The 22,904-nt window shown below is 42.9% G+C and overlaps 1 protein-coding gene across 2 annotated transcripts in view; it reads left to right on the forward strand.

The window, feature by feature from the left end:
* The window catches only part of KIAA1958 (KIAA1958 ortholog), a 238,487-nt gene extending 215,843 nt beyond the window's left edge, over positions 1-22,644 (forward strand). The window contains exons 4-5 of one of the 2 annotated variants that reach the window (XM_019517059.1): positions 17,654-17,827; positions 21,673-22,644. In XM_019517059.1, the coding sequence (XP_019372604.1) occupies positions 17,654-17,827; positions 21,673-22,479 (981 nt within the window). In that variant the 3' untranslated portion in view covers positions 22,480-22,644. The remainder of the gene's footprint in view (positions 1-17,653; positions 17,828-21,672) is intronic. The other variant, XM_019517058.1, reaches the window with a different exon arrangement.
* The last annotated feature ends 260 nt before the right edge of the window (positions 22,645-22,904 follow it).

Below are 22,904 nucleotides of genomic sequence, written 5' to 3' on the forward strand. Positions count from 1 at the left end.
CTTCTTGTTTTATGAGCAGTGTGTGTTTAACAAAAATCACTGTCTTGCCAAAAAAAACCCTATTTCTATGCATTGTGTGATTCAGTGATATTACTGTTGAACTTTTGCATGTCTTGTAGGCGCTTTCACATCTGTACATTTGTGATATTTGTAGACATGTTAACCATTGCTGCTATAACCACTTATTGTAGCTAACTGAAAACTGTACTGAGAGGCTGTACCAGTTAACAGTTTTATGTATGACATTGTATATTTTGCTGTTTATTTCATGTTTTGAGCCAGTATTTAGTGCCTTCTGTAGAAGGAAATGTGTTGTGGTAGACAGGAGGTGCCAAATTTACAATATCCTGTTCCACACAGATGATCATGCATCAACTTAATGTGCATTTTTAAAAAGTAATAAAAAAGCATCTCCATCTTTTATTTTTTCCCTAAAAATCATCTGGAAGGTTTTGAAGGACTTTTCTTGGTTACTCATTTTATTTTGAAAAAAACCTTGATGAAACTAATGAAGTGTGTGTGTGTGTGTGTGTGTGTGTGTGTGTGTGCATGTAAATCAGAGGTTGTACACATCCAGCAAACATGGTGCGAAGGAATATATAGGATTTATTTGTTGCTGAACAGCATTGCTTTCCTACTTGGACAGAAACTGTAGCAGAATAAACGGAGATTTTGATATCCAATATGTTGATTTTAGTATCAAATATAATAACAAAACCTTTTAAGGTAGCTAAGGAACTTTCTTTAAAATACCATAGCTCTTCAGTGAAAGCAATACTGTAATTATACTTTTCGATGTTGTTTTCATAATGGCCCCAATTCTGATCTTATTTCCACTCAGTGGTCGTGTCTACATGTTCTGTGCATTAACATGCTTTAGGTAATACTCATTAAATCTAGTACCTCCCAATTGTGAGGTACTAAGAAAATGAGCATTAGCCTGTCTTTATGCACATTAACTAAAAAGCACAGTTTTAATGTGACACTTAACACACATTAACCTACTTTAATGCACATTAGCCAAATAGCACAGATTTTAGTGACGCTTTAACATGCATTCAGATAGGCTAATGTGCATTAAAACGCCCATTGTACATGAGGAACAGCTCTATCAAAGGCAATGGGCTCCATTTAGTTTTTCAGTTCCACTGAAGTTAATGGAGTTACACTGCCACAGAAGAAGTACACAGTCAAATGCATTTGTAATATTTTGGGTCTCCTCTCTTTAGCTACTTTAATGCTACACCTTTTGTGTCATGATTCTGTCCATTTTCAAAAAAACTGCTTTTCTTCTTGCTCTCTAGAAGCTGAAAATGTAGACAGCGACAAATCAAAATGGATGAATTTGATTTTTATGTAACTTTTAAAACTGAATCAAATCGGTTTTGCATGCTTACTGGAAAGTTTTAGCAGGAGGGGGATGATCCATGAAAAAATTGGGAAGAATTAGCAAACCAAATGTAGCAGGGTATAGCTGCAAACTAGCTGCATGCAGATGGTAGACAAAGATTGCCTATTTGCTTACCTGGGAGCAGCAGCCCGGGTGATGTGAATGATTAGCTGGCCCAAAGGAAGTGAAAAGGCTCCCAGAGAAGGGGCTAGGGTAAAAGAAGGTGAGGAATCTGATGGATAAGCATTACACTGGAGTTGGCTCTCCCTGGTCCATAGAGAGCCTGGACCAGACATATGGTTCATGGATGTACGGCCACTGGCAGATATGAAACTCCCCACCACCCCAAAAAACAAACCCAAAACAGCACTCTACCAGAATTACAAGTGCATTAGTATGACCTGGCTCCCCAGCATCTCTATAGGTCAGGCACTTCAGGGCTTTTATCTAATAGCTCATTTAATTAGCTATTAAATGAAAATGCCAAAAAGCCCTACTAAAGTGCCAGATGTATACAGACATTGGGCAAGCAGGGTCTGTCTCTTTTGGGCACGCACTGTGCTTGCTGCAAGGGTTTGCCAAGCTGAAAGTAAAGCACCTTTTTTCATGTCTATAAGCAGTTTAAAGGGCCAGACAGAGGGAGGAAAACTAAACTCTGCAACCTGGAGCAGAGTACTGTCTTGGGGAACTGAAGGGAAAACAGAGGTTGGTTCCTATGTTTGTTGTCTGTTTACTTGAAGAGGAGATGTGTTTTTTTATGTGAATGTGAAAGGGTTGTTTGTGTCCTCTGGCAACAAAACCTCCAGGAGTATAATAAATGGGCTGATTTTATCAGAAAAAGGCTCCTCTATCAGAGGGAGTACACCCTGCTACACCAAAACACCACATTGCTAGAAAATCAGTGTTAACTAGAAAATATCAGTGATGTCAAACTTATCCCTGTGAGTACCTGTATTAAAGCTATGTCTCTGCCCTCAAGGATCAGTTTGGCCTGAGGCAGGGGTGGCATGAGCAGCCTCCATATGCAGCATGTGACAGATCAGAGAGAGCACAGCAGCAGATAGGGCAGAAAGCAGAGCAGGAGGTTGGGCAGGGAGCACAGAGTAGCAAGCAGAGCAGCAAGTGAGACAGGAGAAGGGAATCAGAGTGGTCCTTGAGAAGGGTACAAGGCTAATTTGTGGCATGCCTGACAAAAAGTTTGGGTGCCACTGACCTAAAGAATCTCAATGCACTCAAAATCACAAATTCCCTCCAAAATGAATTTTAAGGTAAGATTTTCAAAAGTGTCTGGTCTGGTTGCTCTTTATTAAGGTGCTCTGAATGATAAACCCAGGAAAGAAGCCTGTGTTTCAGATGGTGCAGTTCTTGGTATGTTCTGAAATTCATTTCAATGTGAGATTTCTCAAATCAGCTACATATGGCCACTCCTGAATGTCTCAGCCAAATTTAATTTTGTAAAGCCAAGGTAGGACTCTAGCAGACCTTATGTTATAATTTGATTTCTCTCTCTTGGGAGTAATGAGGCTGTCTCTAGAGATCTTGGGCCATTTTTTCAGCTGGAGTAATCTTGGGACAGCTCCTTTAGCCCCATCATTGCTGAGATTCCTGTTTTTAATACGTACTATATTTAAAGTTGACTATGACAAACTGTGGTTCTCTCCTGTCTTGTGTGCTTGGTGGTGGCTTATATCTGAATACGATGAGTGCATAGTGCCACCCTTAGTAGGAGTGGAGAATTCTGGTTCGGTGAAGTTTATTCCCACTTGGTCCAGGAATTAAATGTTCAAGGGCTGTGAAGGAGAATCACATCCTTCACCTGTAATGCTTTCTGTGATCCTGTACAGTGTTGGCCACTGCTGTTCAGTAAGTGATTCATATGTAAATAGTGAAATAGCAACAGTAATTCTAAACTTTTCTGTCCATTGTGGCAAAAATTCATTGGGTTCCCATCGTATTAAAGCTGTTTTGCCTTTGTTTTTCATTGCTGAAGCCAGATCTGTCTTTGTCAGATTGGGTCACCAAACCATTTATTTAGTACACTGTGAGCTGAAACTAAGATCTTAACTCTACAAGTGTGAACATGGTATCAGAAAAGGGACCGTATAATAGATACAGATACAATGCATAGTTAATTCTACACTTTCATTTCTTACCAGAGATCTTTGAGCCACTGGCTCTATGAAAGACACTAGCCTTTGGCTGCTAATACAACAGTGGACTATATATATCAGTTTGCACTTACTCTGAGGCCTTTCATTTACTCTCTAAGTTTTCAGTCAGGTATCCTTGCTGACTTCTTCCTTTATTTATGTCAGGGAACTTTTAAATCCCCTCACCTCATTGTGAGAAGTCTGTTTTGAAAATACTGCAATGTTCTCCATTGGGACTCCGAAAGGTACCTAAAGGAGTTAGATGTCCCAGCCCCATTGAAATCCAGGTGCCAGAGTCCTTCAGATGCCTTTGAATATCCCTGCCATTAACACAGTCAGTTATTTTAAAACGTCTTGCAGAATGAAAAAAAATGATACACTTTTAGTACTGAAATGTTGTTCTATGTAAAAAGATACCTTTTTAACTTGGAGATCTGCTCTCTCTCTATATGTGTTCTGAATTATTTCTACACATTTTGTTAGCAGGGAAAAATGTAAGACTTTGGTGCACTTTAATACTATAAGCCTTACAGGATCACTTGTGTGCAAGTGCCATCAGTGGATTCTTTTCTGTCATGTGCCCATCATCAAAATGGTTTACTAGGAGTCAGAGTCATCTGTTGAACTAGGAGTCATTATTGTCAAGTTAGACCTTTGCTGGAGTAAATCAGTTTGCAATAATTTAACTGGGTAGAGAATGAGTAAAATTGGTAGTAAGGTGGGGTGGGCATAATAGAGAAGGAAAAATGAGAACAACTTGCCTTGGGTGTCAGATTCCAGGCAGAGCCAGTAGCTAAAAATGCATACCTTTTTTACTTGTAAACAAGGCGTGTTTATTTTGGTGTCAGCAAGGGAATTGTGGCATGCCACCGTGCCATTACTACAAAATAACTCGTCAGAGTTTAACAGCAGGATGAGTCAGATCTTTGGGCGGTGTAAAGTGATGTTATTACAGTCTGTTCCAGAATAGAGCGCAACTCTTAAGTGCATTTTAAGCTATACTTAGAAAGTAAACATGCCACCCTCAAGCATACTGCCTCACTCAGGGCTGGCTGCCTTGTAAAGCAGAAGTAGTTTAGCTGCTTCTACAAGTTGTTGTGGCAGGCTAATTAACACAGCTGAGGAATGGGTCCATAACACCCCTCCTTCTCAAGATAATTAGCCTCCCTGAGCATCTTATTGCTATGCGGCTTTTGTTTCAGAAGGTAGTCTACCCAGAGCAGTGCTGGATGCCTGCTGGGACCATCGCTACAGGTGGTTGTTTGCTCTGTGGATGTTGCCTTGGCGTGATTAAAATGTCCTGCTTTTCTGTAAGAGTTTATTTACCTCTTAACAAAGACAAATGACACCTCTTGTCTCAGATGCCTAACCGTCTGCCTTTAACTGTGATGGAATAAACACTTTTTGGGCTATATGCCTGCTTCGCTATAATTTATTTAAGAGCTCTCCTTGAAAAGTGTTGCTGTTCTGCAGCTTGTGGAAGAAAGGAAATCCGAAGAGATATGAAGGGTAAAATGAGAGCAAAGGCTTTAGAGGGTTGGTGTATTCCTTCCTTTACTCACTTCTCAAAGAATTAGAAATATTTCAAAAGAATAAATGAAGTTGTGGATTAATTGAAGTATAACATTAGCTTTTATTTTTCCCATTGACCCATTTAAAATTGCCAAGAGATTCTGATGGTTTTACATATTTCGACTTAGTGTCTGGTCCCCCTGTCATTATAATAAAGTCTACTCCCGCCAAGCAATGGATTGACTTCATTGTATGTACAATGTTTGCTACTATTGTAGTATGACTTCTTATTGTTTTTAAATATTTGTATTGGTACAGCCTTAAACTTAGAGAGAAGAGATGATCTTTTCAGAAGTAATCAACTGATAGTCATTGATGTCTGTGTAAGTGCATGCTTTATTCAGTGTTGTGTCTGTGTTTAGGTATAGTGACCAGTTCTCATTTATTTAATAAACTGTTTTCTGAAAGGCTGTCTGCTTTCTTTAGTGACTTGAATATGACTTATTTAAAAATTTGAAGTGCATCATATAAAAACCCAGTGGTCTCACAGGGTGCCTGTACAGGTGCTGTGAGGCTGCTCTGATATGCAGTATTTACAATACATTGGAGCAGATTCAATTAATGGGGTCTGCTGGAGCATGGTAATTACCGTGCTCCAGCCAGCCTCTGTATCTTGTGTATCAGCAACCCCACACTTGCTTGTCAAATGAACTTTAGTTCAAGTGCCCCATCACTATTTTGAAGTGTGGGGATGCTGATGTACAAGATGCTGTGGTGCTTTAATTAGAGCAGCTCTCAGAGCCACTCCAATTAAAGCCCCCCTCCCCACCCCCCTGAGCATGTGTAAAAGTGCCCCCAAGCCTTTCAATTTGGGTGTGAATACCATGGTAACATTTCTGCAAGCTTGGGAAGCATTCTGAAAGTAGACAGGCACACCAAAGTCCAGTTGCTGTCCTGACTTGCCTAACTATTGATTTTCCTGGAACCCTGATTGATGAAAACACTTGTACTTAAGACTGCATACAGATGTTTGTTTCTACTGGAAGAAATTTATTCTGGTAGAAAAATAACCCAGGTAAACTGTACAGACATTCCTCCAGCCCCATGGCTAGAAAGCTTCACAGGTAAGTTCCCCAGCCAGGTGACACTAGAAAGCTGCTCTCTCAGCCACCCTTGTCCTTAGGGAATCTCACTGATTGACAGCCTTCCCTCTCTTCTACCTGGGAGCTGACATAGACAGCTGGCGAGGGTTTCTGCTTGGGGAAAATATGCCCCCATTCCTCCAATGGAAGCATTCTCCCAGGGTGGGTTGGGAACCCTCCCAGTTCTCCCCCACAGGAGACTAGCTCCACTCTGCACTCTTCAAGGAAGAGTGCAAGGAGATGGGGAGAGCACTGTGGCAAGGATGTGGCAAACTGCCTTGCCCCTCGTTGCTCTAGGCTTGACCCCAAGCAGTGCAGAGTGGGGCAGAGGTATTTTGCAAAGCTCCTGAGCCACAGCAGCCTGCCTGGACTCTGCACTGCTCTGGGTCAGCTTGTTGGTGCAGCTGGTAAGGGGAAACCCATGGGAGCTGGTAAAGACCCCTGTCTCTTCCTGAAATCAAGACTTGAAATGGTGGCTGCTGCTCCCCCCACCTCTTAGGCAGGAGCAGCTTCCCTACTGCCTTCTAAGGGCTAGGATGACCCCAGTTTCAGGAAGGCATGGGAGTCTTTCCCCTGGTTTCACTCTTCCTGATTCCCAGAGGAGCAAAGCCAGGAGAAGGTGTACAGACATTTAGTCTCCCAGAAGAAAGGGAGTGATTTAACCCTGGCTGTTGCCAGGTTATTTTCTTCTTGGACCAGCGATTTTAGCTCCAGGAGAAAAGCTTGAATGCCTACAGGCTTTTGGTTTCTATCAGGAGAATGGCAATTCTCCTAGTAGAAACTGAATATCAATTGCTGTTCTGAAATGCAATTGGCAATACGTGTTCACATGTATGTTTTAGTCACGTCGACTTCAGGATTAAAATATAGACTGTAAATGCTCTTCCTTAATAAAAGTGCTTTCCTGAATATTGCCTTTGGATTGGGTGAAAATCAGGGTATATTTTGGCTTGGAGCATCGCATTTTACTTTTAGAACTTTTATAGCCAGGGCTGCTGTTCCCTCGCAAGAAGCAATCTTATCAAACAAAATAAGATTTTCCAAGCTGAAGGAGCTGCCTGTATTGTGTCTAACCAACTTGTATAGTGACATACCTTCCTAATGGCTGATCTGTGTGTGTGTGTGTGTGTGTGTGTGTGTGTATTTGTTTAGATATTTTTTTAATTCTTCAGATAGTCTGCAAAAAATAGTCATGAAAGGGTTTTGATTTAAACCTACAAAGGAAGTAAATTCTAATCCAGGGATTCAAACTTTCACTGACTTAAAATGAGGTCTTAAAATTTAGAGCATACAAAGTTGAAACAGAAGCCCAAGTAGTTTAATGGTGCAATGTTAACAATCTCTTGACATCTTCATGAAAACCCTACTAGGCCTCCTGCTCACATGGTGACAAGGGTGTTGTTCAATAATGTTCAATCTCAAGTGCTTGAACACATGAAAGCAAAATAACTAATCACAACTCCTTTCTGTGCAAGAGCATCCTGTTTGGGGTCCATGCAGGGAGGCTGCTACCAGTGACAGGTCTGAGATGGGGGAAGGGTGATGGTGGGGTCGTTGAATGAGTGTGGGATGAGAAAGGAGGCTTTTCCATAGTCTTTTCTACATCAGATCCCTGAAATTTGGTAAGTATGACTAAACGGAGTGTACCCTTGCTGGTAATTTGCAGGATTGCTGTGATGTTCCTCTAACCAAGGCCATGAAAACACTTCTAAATATAGTGTGACTGTGGGGTGCTTTAAGGGTGGATTGGTTATGTTTATTTTATAAGCTCTGAAGTGAGTCCAGGACTAAGCCAAAGAAAGGACCAGGCCTCTTGTGATGAAACTCATTTACTTCAGCTTTTCACCATCTGAGCATCATTGCTCCTGTAGGCAGTGAAACGGATGTAATTTATCCCCTCCTCCTTGTGCCATGAAGGGGGGTTGTCCAACCCCATGATAGTGTGTGCCGCCATTGCACACAGCTACCATAAAGCCATGTCACCTGTTTTCCGGACTGAGTCTCCAATGCATCAACCAATAATTCACCCTGAGTTTATTGCATAAGCTTTTCTTTATCTCTTGACTGCACAACGATCACATTTCCTTGTTGTGCTTTTAATGAAATTTCATTATCTAGACCTGTTTACAAATGACATCATTTTAATTCATGCAGAAGTAGCTTAGGGGTATGATGGCAGGATGCCTATTTAAACGTGTTCAGGAGACGGGAGCTCGCACAACAGCAAAGTGGAATTTGAAATTAGTTGATGGTATACTTTATAATTTATGCCAAAGAACAAGTGGAACTTGGCAGCTGTCCCTGGAAAGATATGTAGGACTTCTTTTAAGAGTAATCCAGTGGTTTTCTGTATTCTAACACTAACTATTAGCAATGCAAGGTAGCTTGAAGCAGTTTGGGAGAATACTTTGGAATGTTAATGTGCAAATAGACCATATACCAATGTTCAAATCACTCTGTTTTCATATAACCGCACTCTAGAGTCAAATTCTGTGAGATACCTGACACGAGCACCAAGGAATGGATGTGACAGAAACTGGTTGCCACTCTCCTTTGTATAGCTATGGAGAAATCGCAGTATAGGCCCCAACAGGGTATGAGCATTTCCAGGCAGAATCCAAAGCACCAGTAGTAGAGGCCAGAATTGTAGGTGGGATGCTAGAACTTGGCTTAGCTCTACGGGGAACATAAAATAAGAACATTTTTTGGCTTAGTCTTCTAGTTTGTTTGGTTTTTTTTCTTTTTCATGGAAAACATCTAATAAAACACATGGTGGTGGGAAATAAAACCATAAGATGTAAAGAAGGTTGTACAGTGACAAAAACCCATAATTAGAATTCACAATCTAGGAAGACAAATGAAAGTCCGAAGTGTCAGGAAGGAAAGGTGAATAGCTATGAGACGGTTGACACAAGATGGTGGTCTTTATATTGGGAAGGAGCTTTTGCAAGATGTAATGTCTGAAACACTTGTCTTAGGTTGCTTTTGGAAAGGGCCCTTAAAGCTGAGCTGTGGTGTATTGGCTGCTGGGTGACAACTGAATGTGGTTAAAATGCTGCATAGAAGCAATTTGCATTGCAGGAATATAAGTCTTACTTATCCCCCTCCAAATCTCAGGGCTCTGTTGCAAATTCATGAGTGCCATCTACTGGCACATTATCTCTTGCTGTATATACAAGCCTCTCTCTTTGCACTCTCATGTCATGTCATGTGTTGCAGCTGTTTGAGAGCTCCTTTCAAAAACATGCACCTGTGCTGATTATTTATTTGAACTTAGAAAGGCCCTGTCTGCTCTGCTATATTTGCAGAACTGTTCAACAAAGCTTTATTCCAGGTGCATAAAGACCAAGACCATGACTTCCTGTCATATAGGTACCAGTCTCCTTGGCCCCTAACAGGTACACTTCCTGAGGGATGGCCACAACCTTGTCCCAAGTGTTTACATTATAAACACTCCCCTTCCCCTTGAGTTGTTGTGGAGCGGTAATCCTGCATCTGCTTCTGCAGTGTGCTAAACCAACATCTGCCTGAGAGCAATACATGCTTTTGTTTTGCCAAATTTAATCTCAATTATAGTTAATAGTAATGATATGGTAAAACCCCCAGTCATCATGCCAATGAAAGAGCAGAGGCAAAGATCATTTCTGAAAGTAGATGGGATCATGTCAATATTTTGATCTGATCTGTATCTCATGCCCATCACCTTGCCATGCGATTGCCACACAGAAAGTAAAACGGTTCGTGCATTGGCCTCATCTGCTCAGCCCAAGATAACCAGACAGTTTTGGATAAGACATTATCTGAAAATGTTTTCACTCCTACCAGTTTAAAATACTTGTTCTTCACAAACAGCAGTGTTGTCTGCTAGTGGTTTCAACATATGTTGGGGATGAACGGGTAGTAGATGCATATATCTACACTCTCTATGAAAAAAACAGAAAGCATGTCCCTGGTCTGCTTATGTAGGGAGAGGTAGTTAGCCCCGTTAGCCTGAAGTCAGGCAGAATGATTACCTCTTGTAGGCTAACTACTGTGAATAGGCAATGCATAAGCTTTAATAAGCAGCATTTGATGAAGTAAGCCACTGCTTACAGATGCTTATTGCACATTTGATTTAGTGAGTAACTGGGCAGGTCTATGTGAGATGCTTTACTGTGCAGTAAAAGGTCACTGTCTACATGTGTGCGGTAATTAGGGTGCAGTAGACTAATTTACTGCACTGCCAAATAGTCCTGTCTGATAAAGGTCATATCCAGCAGCGCAGTAAATTAGTGCACTGAAACCCACATGTAGATGGTGACGTCAGGACTAGTTTACTGTGGCTCAAATTGAGCTGGAGTATATTCAGTTGCATTAATTGCACGTGTAGATGTGCCCTATAAGGTTTAAATCTACCCTGCCTTCTGCCTGTTTATGCCGAGTCACCTAAGGAAATAGTTTCAGATTATAGACCCAGACAACTAATAACTCTTGCTCTATGCATGGAACTCCGGTTTATATCCGTGAGACTAGTACATCCTGATCCATGGCTCCCAATAACACAGCTCTCCTTTTGAAGGAAAACTGCAAACCTAGTCCTAATCCTAGGAATTGGGAAGAACTTGAAGATTTTAAAATAAATCAAATGTAGGATCTCTCAGTTTTGATGGTTTCTTAATAACAATGCTGGCAAAACTTTGCTTGCTTCCTCCTCTAAACCACAAAAGATATAATTGAAGATGAAGTAGAAAATAACCATACTTCAGGACTTATATTTAGAACTAAATTACTAGTATATGGGACCTAGATACTGCCTTATTTGCTCTGTGGGCCTGGAGCATGCAGGTATGTTTGGCAGGCAATAAAAAATATCACTTTTAAAAATGATAATACACAATATTTATTGTCTGCCTTCTAGAAAGTTGGCAAATTGGTTTGCTTCCTGGACTGGTATATTTCCAATATGATTTTGCAAGGTTCTTTAAGAAGTATTGTTCTTGTTAGAGTTCCATAAAGAGATTCAACCCAAATTGGAAAGGTTCACATTTTCAAAATGCTGCCCAATTTCTGGACTGGGGCATGCATGAAGCGTGGGTGGGCTGGGCATGTATAGACCTGGCCAAGAACATATCAGAAACATGGAACTTAAACTCCTAAATCACATAGGTGCTTTTACAAATTTTACCTGACAAGTCTGAAGTAGGGAAGGAGTCTACCCAATCAACCATGTCATTGCTATAGACTTCTGTCAGTGAATAAAGCAGTTCCTCATGCATTCTATCATGTTTTCCTATATAATTTTATGCAACAAGAGCTTGATTCATCTGTTGACTGATGAACAAGTGTGGTACAGTCTTGCAAATACATAAATACACTGATGTGAATAGGATGTGAGGATGGCTCTAGCAAGGATGATTTGGCAATATGTGTGGAAATAAAAATCAACTGACTTCATGTCTTTTTACACCACTGGGTATCTCCTAAGATGGTTGGTTGTAAAAAGAAAACAGCAGTTAATCAAGTGCTTAACTTCAGCAATTTCCACAAGATTTAAGCAAGTTTTTAAGTTACAGCATATGTTTAAGACACTTGCTCTGAAGCCACTGAAGTCAGTGGAAGTCTCTTCAGTGTCCCTTGATGAATACAGACAGGAAGACTTATGTTTAAGTTAAACATCTGCTTAAGTGCATTGTTGATTCCAGGCTTCAGTCCTTTCCAGTAGTGTCCTGCTGTGCTAGATTGTTCTGATTGTTGGAATTAAAATAAGGGGAGTAAACTGTGACCCGGAAGGGGTCTACATGTGTGTCTGCTTGGGACCAAATTTACTCCTAATGGAAGCAGTTGAGACCAGGGATGGTCCTGCCCTGCTTTGCCCAACTGCAGCAGCCAGGGGGAGCACCAGGCTCCCTTGGGTGCCAGCTCAAGGCTGGCAGGGGCATGGGGCTGGTCCCAGTCCCCACACTGGGGAGAAGAGCTGTCCTGGCAGCCAGGGCTGTTGCATCCCAGCCACGTGGGGATTGGTTTGGGACCCAATCCCTATGTGGCCTGGAGAGGCATCCCAACCTGGTGGGGATGCTTTCTGGCACCCATGTGGGGATAGACAGGGTTCCAATGCGCACATGGCTGCCAGACAGCATCCTGCCAGGTGGGAATGCCTCTCCCAGGTACATGGGGATCAGATCCCAACCCAGTCCCCACATAGCTGGGATGCAGCAGTCCCAGCTACTGGGACAGCTCTCCTGGCCATGTGGGGATCAGGATGGTTCTGATTCCCACATGGCAGGGAGACAGCTGCCCCTGCAGGTAGCACAGCTGTCCCCACATCAGGGTTTAGCAGTGGGCCCCCTACTGCCAGGGCTGACTGCAAGCAAATTGCCCCTGGTCAGCACCTACAGTTAATCTACTACCTGTATTTACAGGTAGTAGAAAACTGCACATTAGCCTAATTTACTGCACAGTAGCTGCTGACAGTTGCATGGTGGTGCCTTACTGTGCAGTAAATTAGCCTACTGTGCAGTAAAACATTGCCCACAGACTTTCAGAGAAGAGAGTCCTAGCTACTGTATCACTAGTAACATTACTGTCAGTGTCCTGATTTCTTTTAACTGTTTCCTATGCAGTAATTCAACAAGTGCAACCATTTTAGCCTGTGAAATTGGTAGTCAAGGAGACTAATACCCAAGCTATTAGGCAAAGTGAGGAAAACATAATCCTACCTCCCAAACTGCATGCCCCAAACTGAGAGCAAACCCTGTTTAGAAAAAAAATACAATGGCTTCAAGGTCTGCTTTCAGATCAAAAGGAGAAAAATCCCTATGTCTTCAGGTGTTGTTTATTTGTTTGTTATATAGATGTAATACATAGAAATTCAGTAGTATTTAACCTCTAAATAGGTTGCGAGCTCTCTACTGTTACTGCATTTTGTGGTCTAGAAAACAGGTTCCCAAAATTTTGCCCCTGAAGGACAATTTCAAAGGGGCAATCCTGGATGACAGGCTGCATCAGAGGGGCTTGCAGACCACATCTGGTCCTTGAGCCACATTTTGGGAATCCCTGGTCTGGAAACTGCCACGAACCTGAGAGGAAAAGAAGTGTGTACATGGAGTTAGGTTTTGCAGGAAGTCCATATTCAGCAAACACTTATGGAGGGTGTTTTGGTTCCTTCATATTCTGGATACTACAAAAATGGATAAAGTTGCAGCAATAGTCTTATCTTCAAAACCTCCTCAGAACACATGTTGATTGTGTCAGTCCATTGCAAGTTGTGGCTGGTTTGTTAGTTTTTGAGATCCCTCAGGAGATATTTAAATCCTTCATGAAACCACTGTGTATTTTGGCAATCTGTGAAAGTTGGGATTTATCACTGACTTCCAGTGGGAATGGAGTTAGACTAGCACAGAGTGCTTTCAAATATTTCACCACAAGTCTGTTAAGTGTGATTCAATAAATGGCCTATCAGTAGTTCCACTAGCATCCAACCTGATGTTCACATAGATCCTGGGGATAAAAATATATTTTATGTAAGCACCTAGAAGTGATATTATTTGGCCACCCAAGTACAGACTGTTCCCAGGAGAAAGGTCACAGGACTATCCCTGGTAGTCGGGTAAGAGGGGACTAGTGATAGAGAAGTAGGTCTGTTCCTGGCAGATTGTTTGTTAGTAGGGAAAGTTCAATGCAGACAAACACAAGGTGTTACACCTCAGAAGGAATGATCAAGGGTACAGATATAATGTAGGTGATACCTGGCTGGATGGCAGCACTATGGAAAAGGACTTGGGAGTCTTGGTAGATCACAGACTCAATATGAGTATGCAGTGTGATGCAGCCACACAAAAGGTGAATGTGGTTTTGGGGTGCATCAACAGAAGCATCAGGTGCAAGACACGGGAGGGGATAGTGCTTCTGTACTCAGCACTGGTTAGGCCACATCTGAACTACTATGTGCAGTTCTGGGCTCCACATTTTAAAAAGGATGTGGAGAAGTTAGAAAGGGCCCAGAGGTGGGCAACAAAGATGATCAAGGCCTTGGAAAGCAAGTCATATGAGGAGAGGCTAAAGGAGCTAAGCATGATCAGCTTGTGGAAAATGTACTTAAGGGGCCCATGATAGGAGTCTTTGAATACTTGAAGGGCTGCCATAAAGAAGGAAAAAGACACATTTTCTCTCTTGCTGCAGAGGGGAGGACACAGTTGCAGCAACGTAAGTTTAGGTTGGATATCTGTAGCTATGCCTATGTTCTATTATGGGTATTTTCCATGTTTCTGACCTTTGCTGGCTGTTTCTGTACCTCCCCCCACTTTTCTACTACATATTGGGGTATTTTTAAGCCTTCCTAGAAGCATTGAGTGCTGGCTACAGCCAAGGCTAGGGACTTTGACTGGGGTGTGCCAATGCTCCTGCAGGGACCAAAGCCAGAGCTTCCTGGCTAAAGCGTCTTGCCCATCTGCTCAGGGTCAGCCTGATCACCATATTTAGGGTCAGGAAATATTTTTACCTCATAGTCAGATTGGTATGGACTGTGAGGGTTTTTTCCTTCCTCTATAGTGGCGGGCATGGACCTCTACCTGGGATCTCTTGACTATATATTGACAGCATTTCATAGCAGGACATTGGCTGCTGTGGTTCCCCTGGTTTACCTACAGCAGGTTAGGGTGTTAGGTCTGTGTTGTGTCAGGGTTGATGGTAGTCTTATGTTGAGTTTAAATTATGGTTTGTATGGGATGGTTTGGATAGGGATGATCCTGTCTCAGGCAGGGGATTGGTCTAGATGACCTCTGGAAGTCCTTTACAGCCCTTCTTTTGGGAACATATCATAGAATCCAGTCCCCTGCCATGGGCAGGAAGTTATTGAGCTCAGACGAGGTCAACAAAGTGCTTGTCCAGTCTCACCTTGAACACCTCCAAGGAGGGTGACTGCACCGCCTCTGCTGGGATTGTATTCCAGATTCTGGTGACCTTTTCAAAGTGTTTTCTTGTGTCCACCCTGATTTCCCTTTCTATTAGCTTATGCCCATTTGTCCTCATCCTCCTCTGAGGTGCCTTCCTAAAGAGCCACTCCCCCAGATCTTGATGCTCATCCCTGACATACTGGTAGGCAGCTATCAAGTCACCTCTCAGCCTTCTCTTACTGAGACTGAACAGGCTGTTCCTGGAGTCTTTTCTTACAGGTCCTGTCCTCCAGGCCCCTAATCATATGGGTGGCCCTTCTTTGTACCCTCCCCAGCTTATCCGCATCCTTCTTGAAGTGCGGTGCCCAGAACTGGACACAGTACTCCAGCTGTGGTCTCTCCAACGCTGAATAGAGAGGGAGAAGCACCTCCCTGGATCTACTGACAACACATCAGGTGATGCAAGCCAGAGTTCTTTTTGTCCTTCTGGCAACCTCATTGCACTGTTGGCTCATGTTCATCTTCTGGTTTATTGTGACCCCGAGGTCCCATTCAGATGTTGTGTCAGCCAGTAGACCACCACCCATTGTATAGTTATGGTGAAGGGTCTTCCTACCCAGATGAAGAACCCTGCATGTCTCCCTGTTAAACCTCATCTGATTCTGGTCAGCCTATAAATCCAATCTGTCAAGGTTGTCCTGGATCTTTACCCTATCCTCTGATGTGCCCACATTTCCCCACAGGTTGGTCAGGCATGATCTACCCTCAACAAAGCCTTGCCAGTTGCTTCTTAACACCCTTCTATTAGTAATTCAGTTATATATACATGTCTGATGCTTGCTCTGATGCATTCAAATTAGAATACTCCAGAAGCCTTGGCATCATGTGTATTAAGCATCTCGCATTTCAAAATGGTGGCAGGGGCACTTTAATTAAAGCACCCCTGCCACCATTTTGAAACATGGAACACGGAATACAAGAGCCACTCTAATTAAAACTTTCCTCCCTCCACCCTGGAGCACATGTAAAGATGCCCTATGATTTTATGAAAATACAAATGGTCCAGGGTAGAGTATGGTCCATTGTCAATCAGGAAGCAGACCTGAACTTGATTCATCTGTCCTATGAGAAATGAAAAGGAAGAGGCTCCCCCTTGCATATGGACTTATTATGGTCTCACTGGGGGAATTTTACACATGCTCCAGGGGTGGGCACTTTAATAAGAGTGGCTCTGAGAGCTGCTCTAATTAAAATGCCTGCAGCATCTTGTGTATCAGTGTCCACGTGTTTCAAAATGGCAGCAGGGGTGCTTTAACTAAAGCTCATCGAATGAGTTTTAGTTAAAACACCCCTGCTGCCATTCTGAAATGCAGGGATGCTGATACATGAGATACGGGGCCTGGCTGGAGCATGCTAATTAGCATGACTAGAGCTAGTTAGATTAATCAAGTCTGCTCCGACAAGCTGTAATTACTGCGCATCAGAGCAGCCTCCTCACACATGTATAGGCACCCATTGTTATTTAAGGAGGCTGGGACCTTCTTTTCTTCTTCTACTCATTTCTCACCCCATTTCAGATGTGCAGTTGTTCCCAGTTCACATGCCCACTGTGGACCTACTTCTATTGAGGATAGGATGTCTGAGGAGGTTTGTGGTGCTGCTCCTGGAGCTCTCATTCTCTTTGTGCTCACTACCTGAGTGTGCTTCCTATTCCCTTCACCTGCCACCAGCTTGGTGCGCAAATAAGAGTAGCCTACTGGGGCTTACATGCCCTGGGCTGTTGAATTTACTGGCTTCAGGCCCATAAAATGTACATGTAAAGTATAGTGGAAGTAATAAAATTATAGTGCGATCATAAAAATGTATTACTCTTTCATAAGCGATATTAAGTGTCTGAATATCCATAAGATGGTCCTTCATCAATCTGCACCTTTCAGTTTCCTCCTATAATGCTGAGGAGAAATTTAGAAACAAGTATTGAGTATCTTTGCTGTCTTTTTTGACTCATGACATCTCTCATGCCTACCTGTCTTGGGCCTGATTCTGTACTGCTTTTAGTGAGTGAAAAATAGGTGTGAAGCCCCATAGGGGGAGTGGGCAGAGAATTCAGATCTATTTGCACAGCTATCTGTGACTGCAGAAGGTGAGTGCAGCCCTAAACTGGGTCATATATGTGACAGAGCATTTCTGTTTCTAGCTCTGAGATGATTCATATAGCACAGCCTTTGACCCGATTGTTTTTCCATACTGCTTTCCTTCTCCCTGACCCAACGAAGGGTCATCAGTTCTCCCCACCTCTGGAAAGCAATAGGTTCTGCATTACTCCATCCAGATCATTAACCATGTTTGACAAAATATGTTTTAACTTTAGGACTATCTCATATAGATACCGTGCTGGAAACATTATTCTTTTTTTCTCAAGGTCCAATAAATGTGCATTTAATGGCTTCATGGGACTTCTCTACTACAGTGACTTCATTTTTCAATATTCCACATGCTCTGTTAGCAATTCCAAATTGCTGAAACCTGAATTAATCAAAGAGGTCAGTCAGGCTAAATTATTTTCATCCCTTGTTTGTTTGTCTTGTAGCATACTCGACTAAGCTCAACAAATTTCCTGTCTTTAACTTTGATGATGACCTCAAGTACCTGTGTATCAGTGCTGTGAGCCCAAACACTACAAAGGCCACCCTTTATGCTCTTAATGTGTGGAGATACTGGTGCATGACGAAAGGACTCAAGGACTACATGGACATCACAAAGGTAAGCAAGCACTTTTCAAAGGACTTGATTAAACTATTAGACACAGGTCCCCTCTTTGCATCAACCTACTGCTTGAATGGGAAAGGCAGGGCTGGCTGAAGGTGGGAATATGATCCTATTTCATCCCAGGGGGCAGCTAGTTCCTTGGCATGAGCCTGCAACTTCTCTTTCCACCTAGAAGGCTGATTCACTAGCCAGAGAGTATGGCTGCATAGAGAAAGCTCTGGTTGTGTCCCATTTTGCCCTGTTCTGCCCCCTAATGTGTCAGGACAGAGGCAGATTTCTTGTGCTGATTTTATTTCTCAACACTAGGGGCCAAATCCAAAAAGGCATTTAGGCACCTGCCTCCTATTTTTTAAAATCAATGGACGTTTAGATACCTGAACAAGTGTTAGGTACCTAAATACCATTTTGCACCTACCCCAAAGGCCCAGTCCAGCAAAGCACAGAAGCATGGGCTTAAATGTAAGCCCAGAAGAATCCTCCCATATTTAATGACAAAGTTCACAGACGATACCAAATTATGGGGGAGTGTGGTCACGCTTGAGGACAGGCTGGCGATACAGGCTGACTTGGACAAGCTCACAAAGTGAGCAGATCATAACCTGTTGATGTTTAACACAGAGAAATGTAAAGTACTCCATCTGGGGAAAAATAATCCACAACAACACTTACAGGTTTAGCAGTGCTATGCTTGCCAGCACTACAACTGAAAGAGACCTGGGGGCCATGACCACAGAATGAATGAGCCACCAATGCGATGCCATAGCTGGCAGAGTAAATCAAACACTGGCATGCATCTACCAATGCATCTCAAGCAAGGCTAAGGATGTCATCTTCCTGCTCTACTCGGCCTTGGTCAGACCACAGCTGGAGTACTGCATCCAGTTCTGGGTGCTGCACTTCAGGAAGGATATTGAGAAGCTTGTGGGTGGCCCAAAGGAGGGCCACCCACATGATTAGAGGTCTGGAGAGCAGGGCATATGAGGAGAGGCTGAAAGAAATGGGACTGCTCAGCCTGGAGAAGAAGACTTAGAGGGGACTAGGTGGCAACCTATAAGTTGTGGCATACATCAGGGCCTGGGTGAGCATCTGTTCACCAAGGCACCCCAGGGGAATACAAGAAACAATGGGCACAAACAGATTGAAGATCACTTCAGATTGGACAGAAGGAAAAACTTCTTTACAATTCAAGTGCTTAGGGTCTGGAACAGACTTCCCCCAGAAGTAGTACAGTCACCTACCCTAGCAATCTTCAAAAAGTGTCTTGATGCCCACCTCGCTAGGGTCATCTAATCCCAGTAGTCTTTCTTGCCCAAGTGCAGGGGGGCTGGATCTTGTAAGGTCCCTTCCAGCCCCTAACATTTATGAATATATGAATTTGTGAATGTCAATCATATATATGAGTGGTTTGCTGGACTGGGATGTAATGAAAACAAACAAACAAAATAAACCCATGTTATAGCTAGTATAAAAACCATGGGACCATGGGAGGAGTTTTAAAGCAGCATCAGGGATGTTATGAGGTTCAACCATGGGTGGATGTAGGATTTTAAAAAGGGTGGTGTAGATGATGTGATGCATCACAGAACATTTTTCTCCATTTAGAAAAAAATGAGATGCTTTACTATTATGCCTGGGAGCAAGAGGTATATTATTCTATTTCAAATCAAAGCAAAAACAAATGCACCTTTATGGGAACGTGTATTAATTTGCTATTATGTATAAAAACACAACAAACTAGGCAAAAATAATCAAACAGTGCTTACTTTTGTTAGTCCTGTAATCATTAGAATTAAATGTTTATCTCCCTTTCAGATTCATAAAACAATATCTAGCCTTCTTGAGCATGTCTGTAGTGTATTCAATGCTTCACTTAAAGTTATTTCGAGACCTGAGTTAATGTTTCTTTAACCAGAGTTAAAAACAGTTGGTAATGGTGTTGAATAGGAGCTACATTATCAGGAGCAGCTAACAGACAGCAGAATTTCCAAAGAAAGGCTAGCTTGATTAGTGGAACATCCAAACTATTAAAAAAGAGAGAGGGTTGTTAACACCTGTGGAGTGAAGTGCTTAGAAGGAATCAGGTAGATTCTAATGAGCTGTGATGTCAATTGACTCCCTTACCGTTGCTTGACTAGAAATGCTGCTGCTGCTGCCAGGCATTTGGTTTTAAACTTTGAGTAGGGCAGAAAGCAAGCGGGAGGAGGGCAGTGGTGACATGTAGGGAGTGCATGGGGGTGCATGCACACCCCCTGAGAGTGCTGGTGCACCCCCTGACAGTCAGCACTCCGTGGTTAGGTGATGGGCAGGGGGAGCAGGCGGGATCCCCCCCTGCAACCACAGGCCAGGGAGTAGGAGCTGCCTCCTGTGGCCAGATTGGCTGTGGGGGACCACCCCTCCTGGTTGCTGACTGGTCTCGGGGGGGGGGGGGCATGTGCCCCCCTGACTAAGGTGGCACCAGTCACCAGTCACCCATGGGAGGGGGGGCAAGGGGGACTGCATCCCCTCTAGATCTGCCCCTGGGTAGAAAGCCTGTCTTATAGTAGCTGTGCCTTCACTATGGTATAATGAGATCTTAGGCTGCCTTTGTTTGAGAGAAATTTGCTTGTGGTACATGCTAAGGATTTCAGAAATGTCATGTGAGTTCCAGGGAAGTCATTGGAATGCCACACAGTGGTCACTCAGCTTTGCCCTGTGATGTCAGGGAATGTGGTATTTTAAGGTTTGAAGGCTCCAACATTAAGAAAGCTATTGCTTTTGGGTTTTGCCACTGTTTGAATAATAAGCAGCTGTGTTGGTGATGTGAATGTAGAAAGGATAACTCTGGAACAAAACCGATGTCTGCAAGTTAACAAATTAAAACAACAAGCATGACCTGCTGCAGTGCAAATAAGTGCTTGTGCTTGCAAATAAAGGTTGGGAATGTTCCTTAATTCCCAGGTTCTGGGACTCAGAGGCAGTATTGTACAGCCCTTCTTCTGTTATTGCAAAAGCTCATTATAACCAGCTTAATGCTTTCCTTTTAATTAAGAGATTTATAGAGGCTGTAAGTATATCTCAGTGGAAAGGAGAAATGGAAAGTTTCCACAGCTGGCACTGAATAGGGAAAAGTACAGAGTAGAAGAGGTATGCTTGTTCAAGCATCAGCATATGTTCATACTGGTCAGAATCCTAACCCAAATGATGTACAGCTCCCACTCACTTTGGGGGTGGGGCAGGGCAGATGCGTTCTGTGTCCTAGAAGGAAACTTTCCATGATAACTCTCATGCCATCCAACATCCAAATGGATCAGATCTGTCTCCTCCCACTACTTTTGGACCCATAATACCAGCCAGATTCTCATCTCTCCCAAGCAATGTCCTTGGTATCATCCATAACGAAGTTTATCTTAAATTCCCTTTTATCTCCATCCAGCCTCACTTCCCATTGGCATTGTTACAGTAACTAGATTGAAATACTGCAAATATGCAGCCTCATTCTAAGACTACAGGGTTATGCAGTAACAATTTTTTGGGGAAGCAGAAAGGATGATGAGTATTTTACCCCTCCACAAAATAGGCCCTTGACAGTTTCATGGTGCAGAAGAGCACGTTTACCTTGATGGCTATAGAACAGAAGTGGACCTGAACTTGGATCTGAACATTGCTAAACTTTGGGGAAGTTTGGGTCTGGACCCAGAGCTGGAACTGAAGTTAATTGTCAGCCTGTCATGGCTCAGACCTAAACCCTAGAGCTGACCACCACTGAGGTTCAGAGTTATATGGATCCAAATCAAAACCTGTGAAAACATGAACTGTATATCACGTATGGATTGTGATGATACATGTTTCTCTGGTTTCAGATTCCAGCTATGAAGCTGAATGAACTGCTTGAGGACTTCTACATCACAGTGAAGAAAACAGATGGGTCAGATTTTCTGGCCACCTCCCTGCATGCTATACGTCGGGGGCTGGACCGGATTCTGAAGAATGCTGGTGTGGGATTTTCCATCACCAGCAGCACCTTTAGCTCCTCCACCAAGAAGCTCAAGGAGAAGCTCCGGGTGCTCAGCAAGGCCGGGATGTCTGGTGCTCGCTCTCGCAACATCGTCTATTTCTCCCTTTCAGATGAAGAAGAGATGTGGAGGACAGGATGCTTGGGTGACGATAATCCCGTGGCCCTACTGTCCACGGTGGTGAAATACAACAGCCAGTACCTGAACATGAGAACATTACAGGAACATGCAGACTTAATGTTTGGTGATATTGAGTTGCTCAAGGATTCACAAAACAGGCCATTTTTTGCCAGAACAGACAGTGTAAAGCGAGAGAACAGGGTGAGCTCGAACAAAGTGTGTTATGGCCAGATATACCACGAGCACTCCAAAGGACACAAGCTCTGTCCATACTGCCTCCTCTATAAGTACATGTACATACACCGACCTCCGAGCCAGATGGAAGCTAAGTCTCCTTTCTACCTGACTGCCCGGAAGGAGATTAGTGGCATGGGAAATGTGTGGTATGAGGAGCAGAGGATGGGACTCCGCTCCCTAAGGGGAGTTGTTCCAAAACTGGCAAAAAAAGTCAAACTTGACCACTGTGAAAATTTCACTTTTGTCTCATTTACTCAGGCTTCCAGAAAGTTTGGTCCTCTCAGCTCCTACCAATGAGCCTGCCCTCCACTGCCAGCCACCATCCATGGGCTCAGTCTGCTGTATAAGAACAGTTGGTGAACTACAGAAACTTATTTCAGTACCCAGACTTCCATAGGCCATCAGAAAAGATGATGCCCTGCTGATGATTTGCTTTGACTCTTATCAAGGCAGCTGCTACTGCAAAAAACAAAAACAAACTGTTATTAAGAGATCTTTTCCAAGTGTGTGTTAATATATATTATATTATTGAGACAATAGATTGCTGCATAAACAGGAATGTGACAAAGGTGAGGAAATCAGTTAAATACAGTGCCTTTTCGCACACATTTTTCTTGACAACTGCCACATTAAACTGGACAAGAATTAAAATTCCCAGTAGCCCAGTAGCTTTAGTGCATTGTGAAGAAAGTAAGTTACTATTAAAAAAAAAGGTGGAAAGA

Source organism: Gavialis gangeticus, unplaced genomic scaffold (genome assembly GCF_001723915.1).
Source record: "Gavialis gangeticus isolate Ggan-Ray unplaced genomic scaffold, GavGan_comp1, whole genome shotgun sequence".
NCBI lineage: Eukaryota > Metazoa > Chordata > Crocodylia > Gavialidae > Gavialis > Gavialis gangeticus.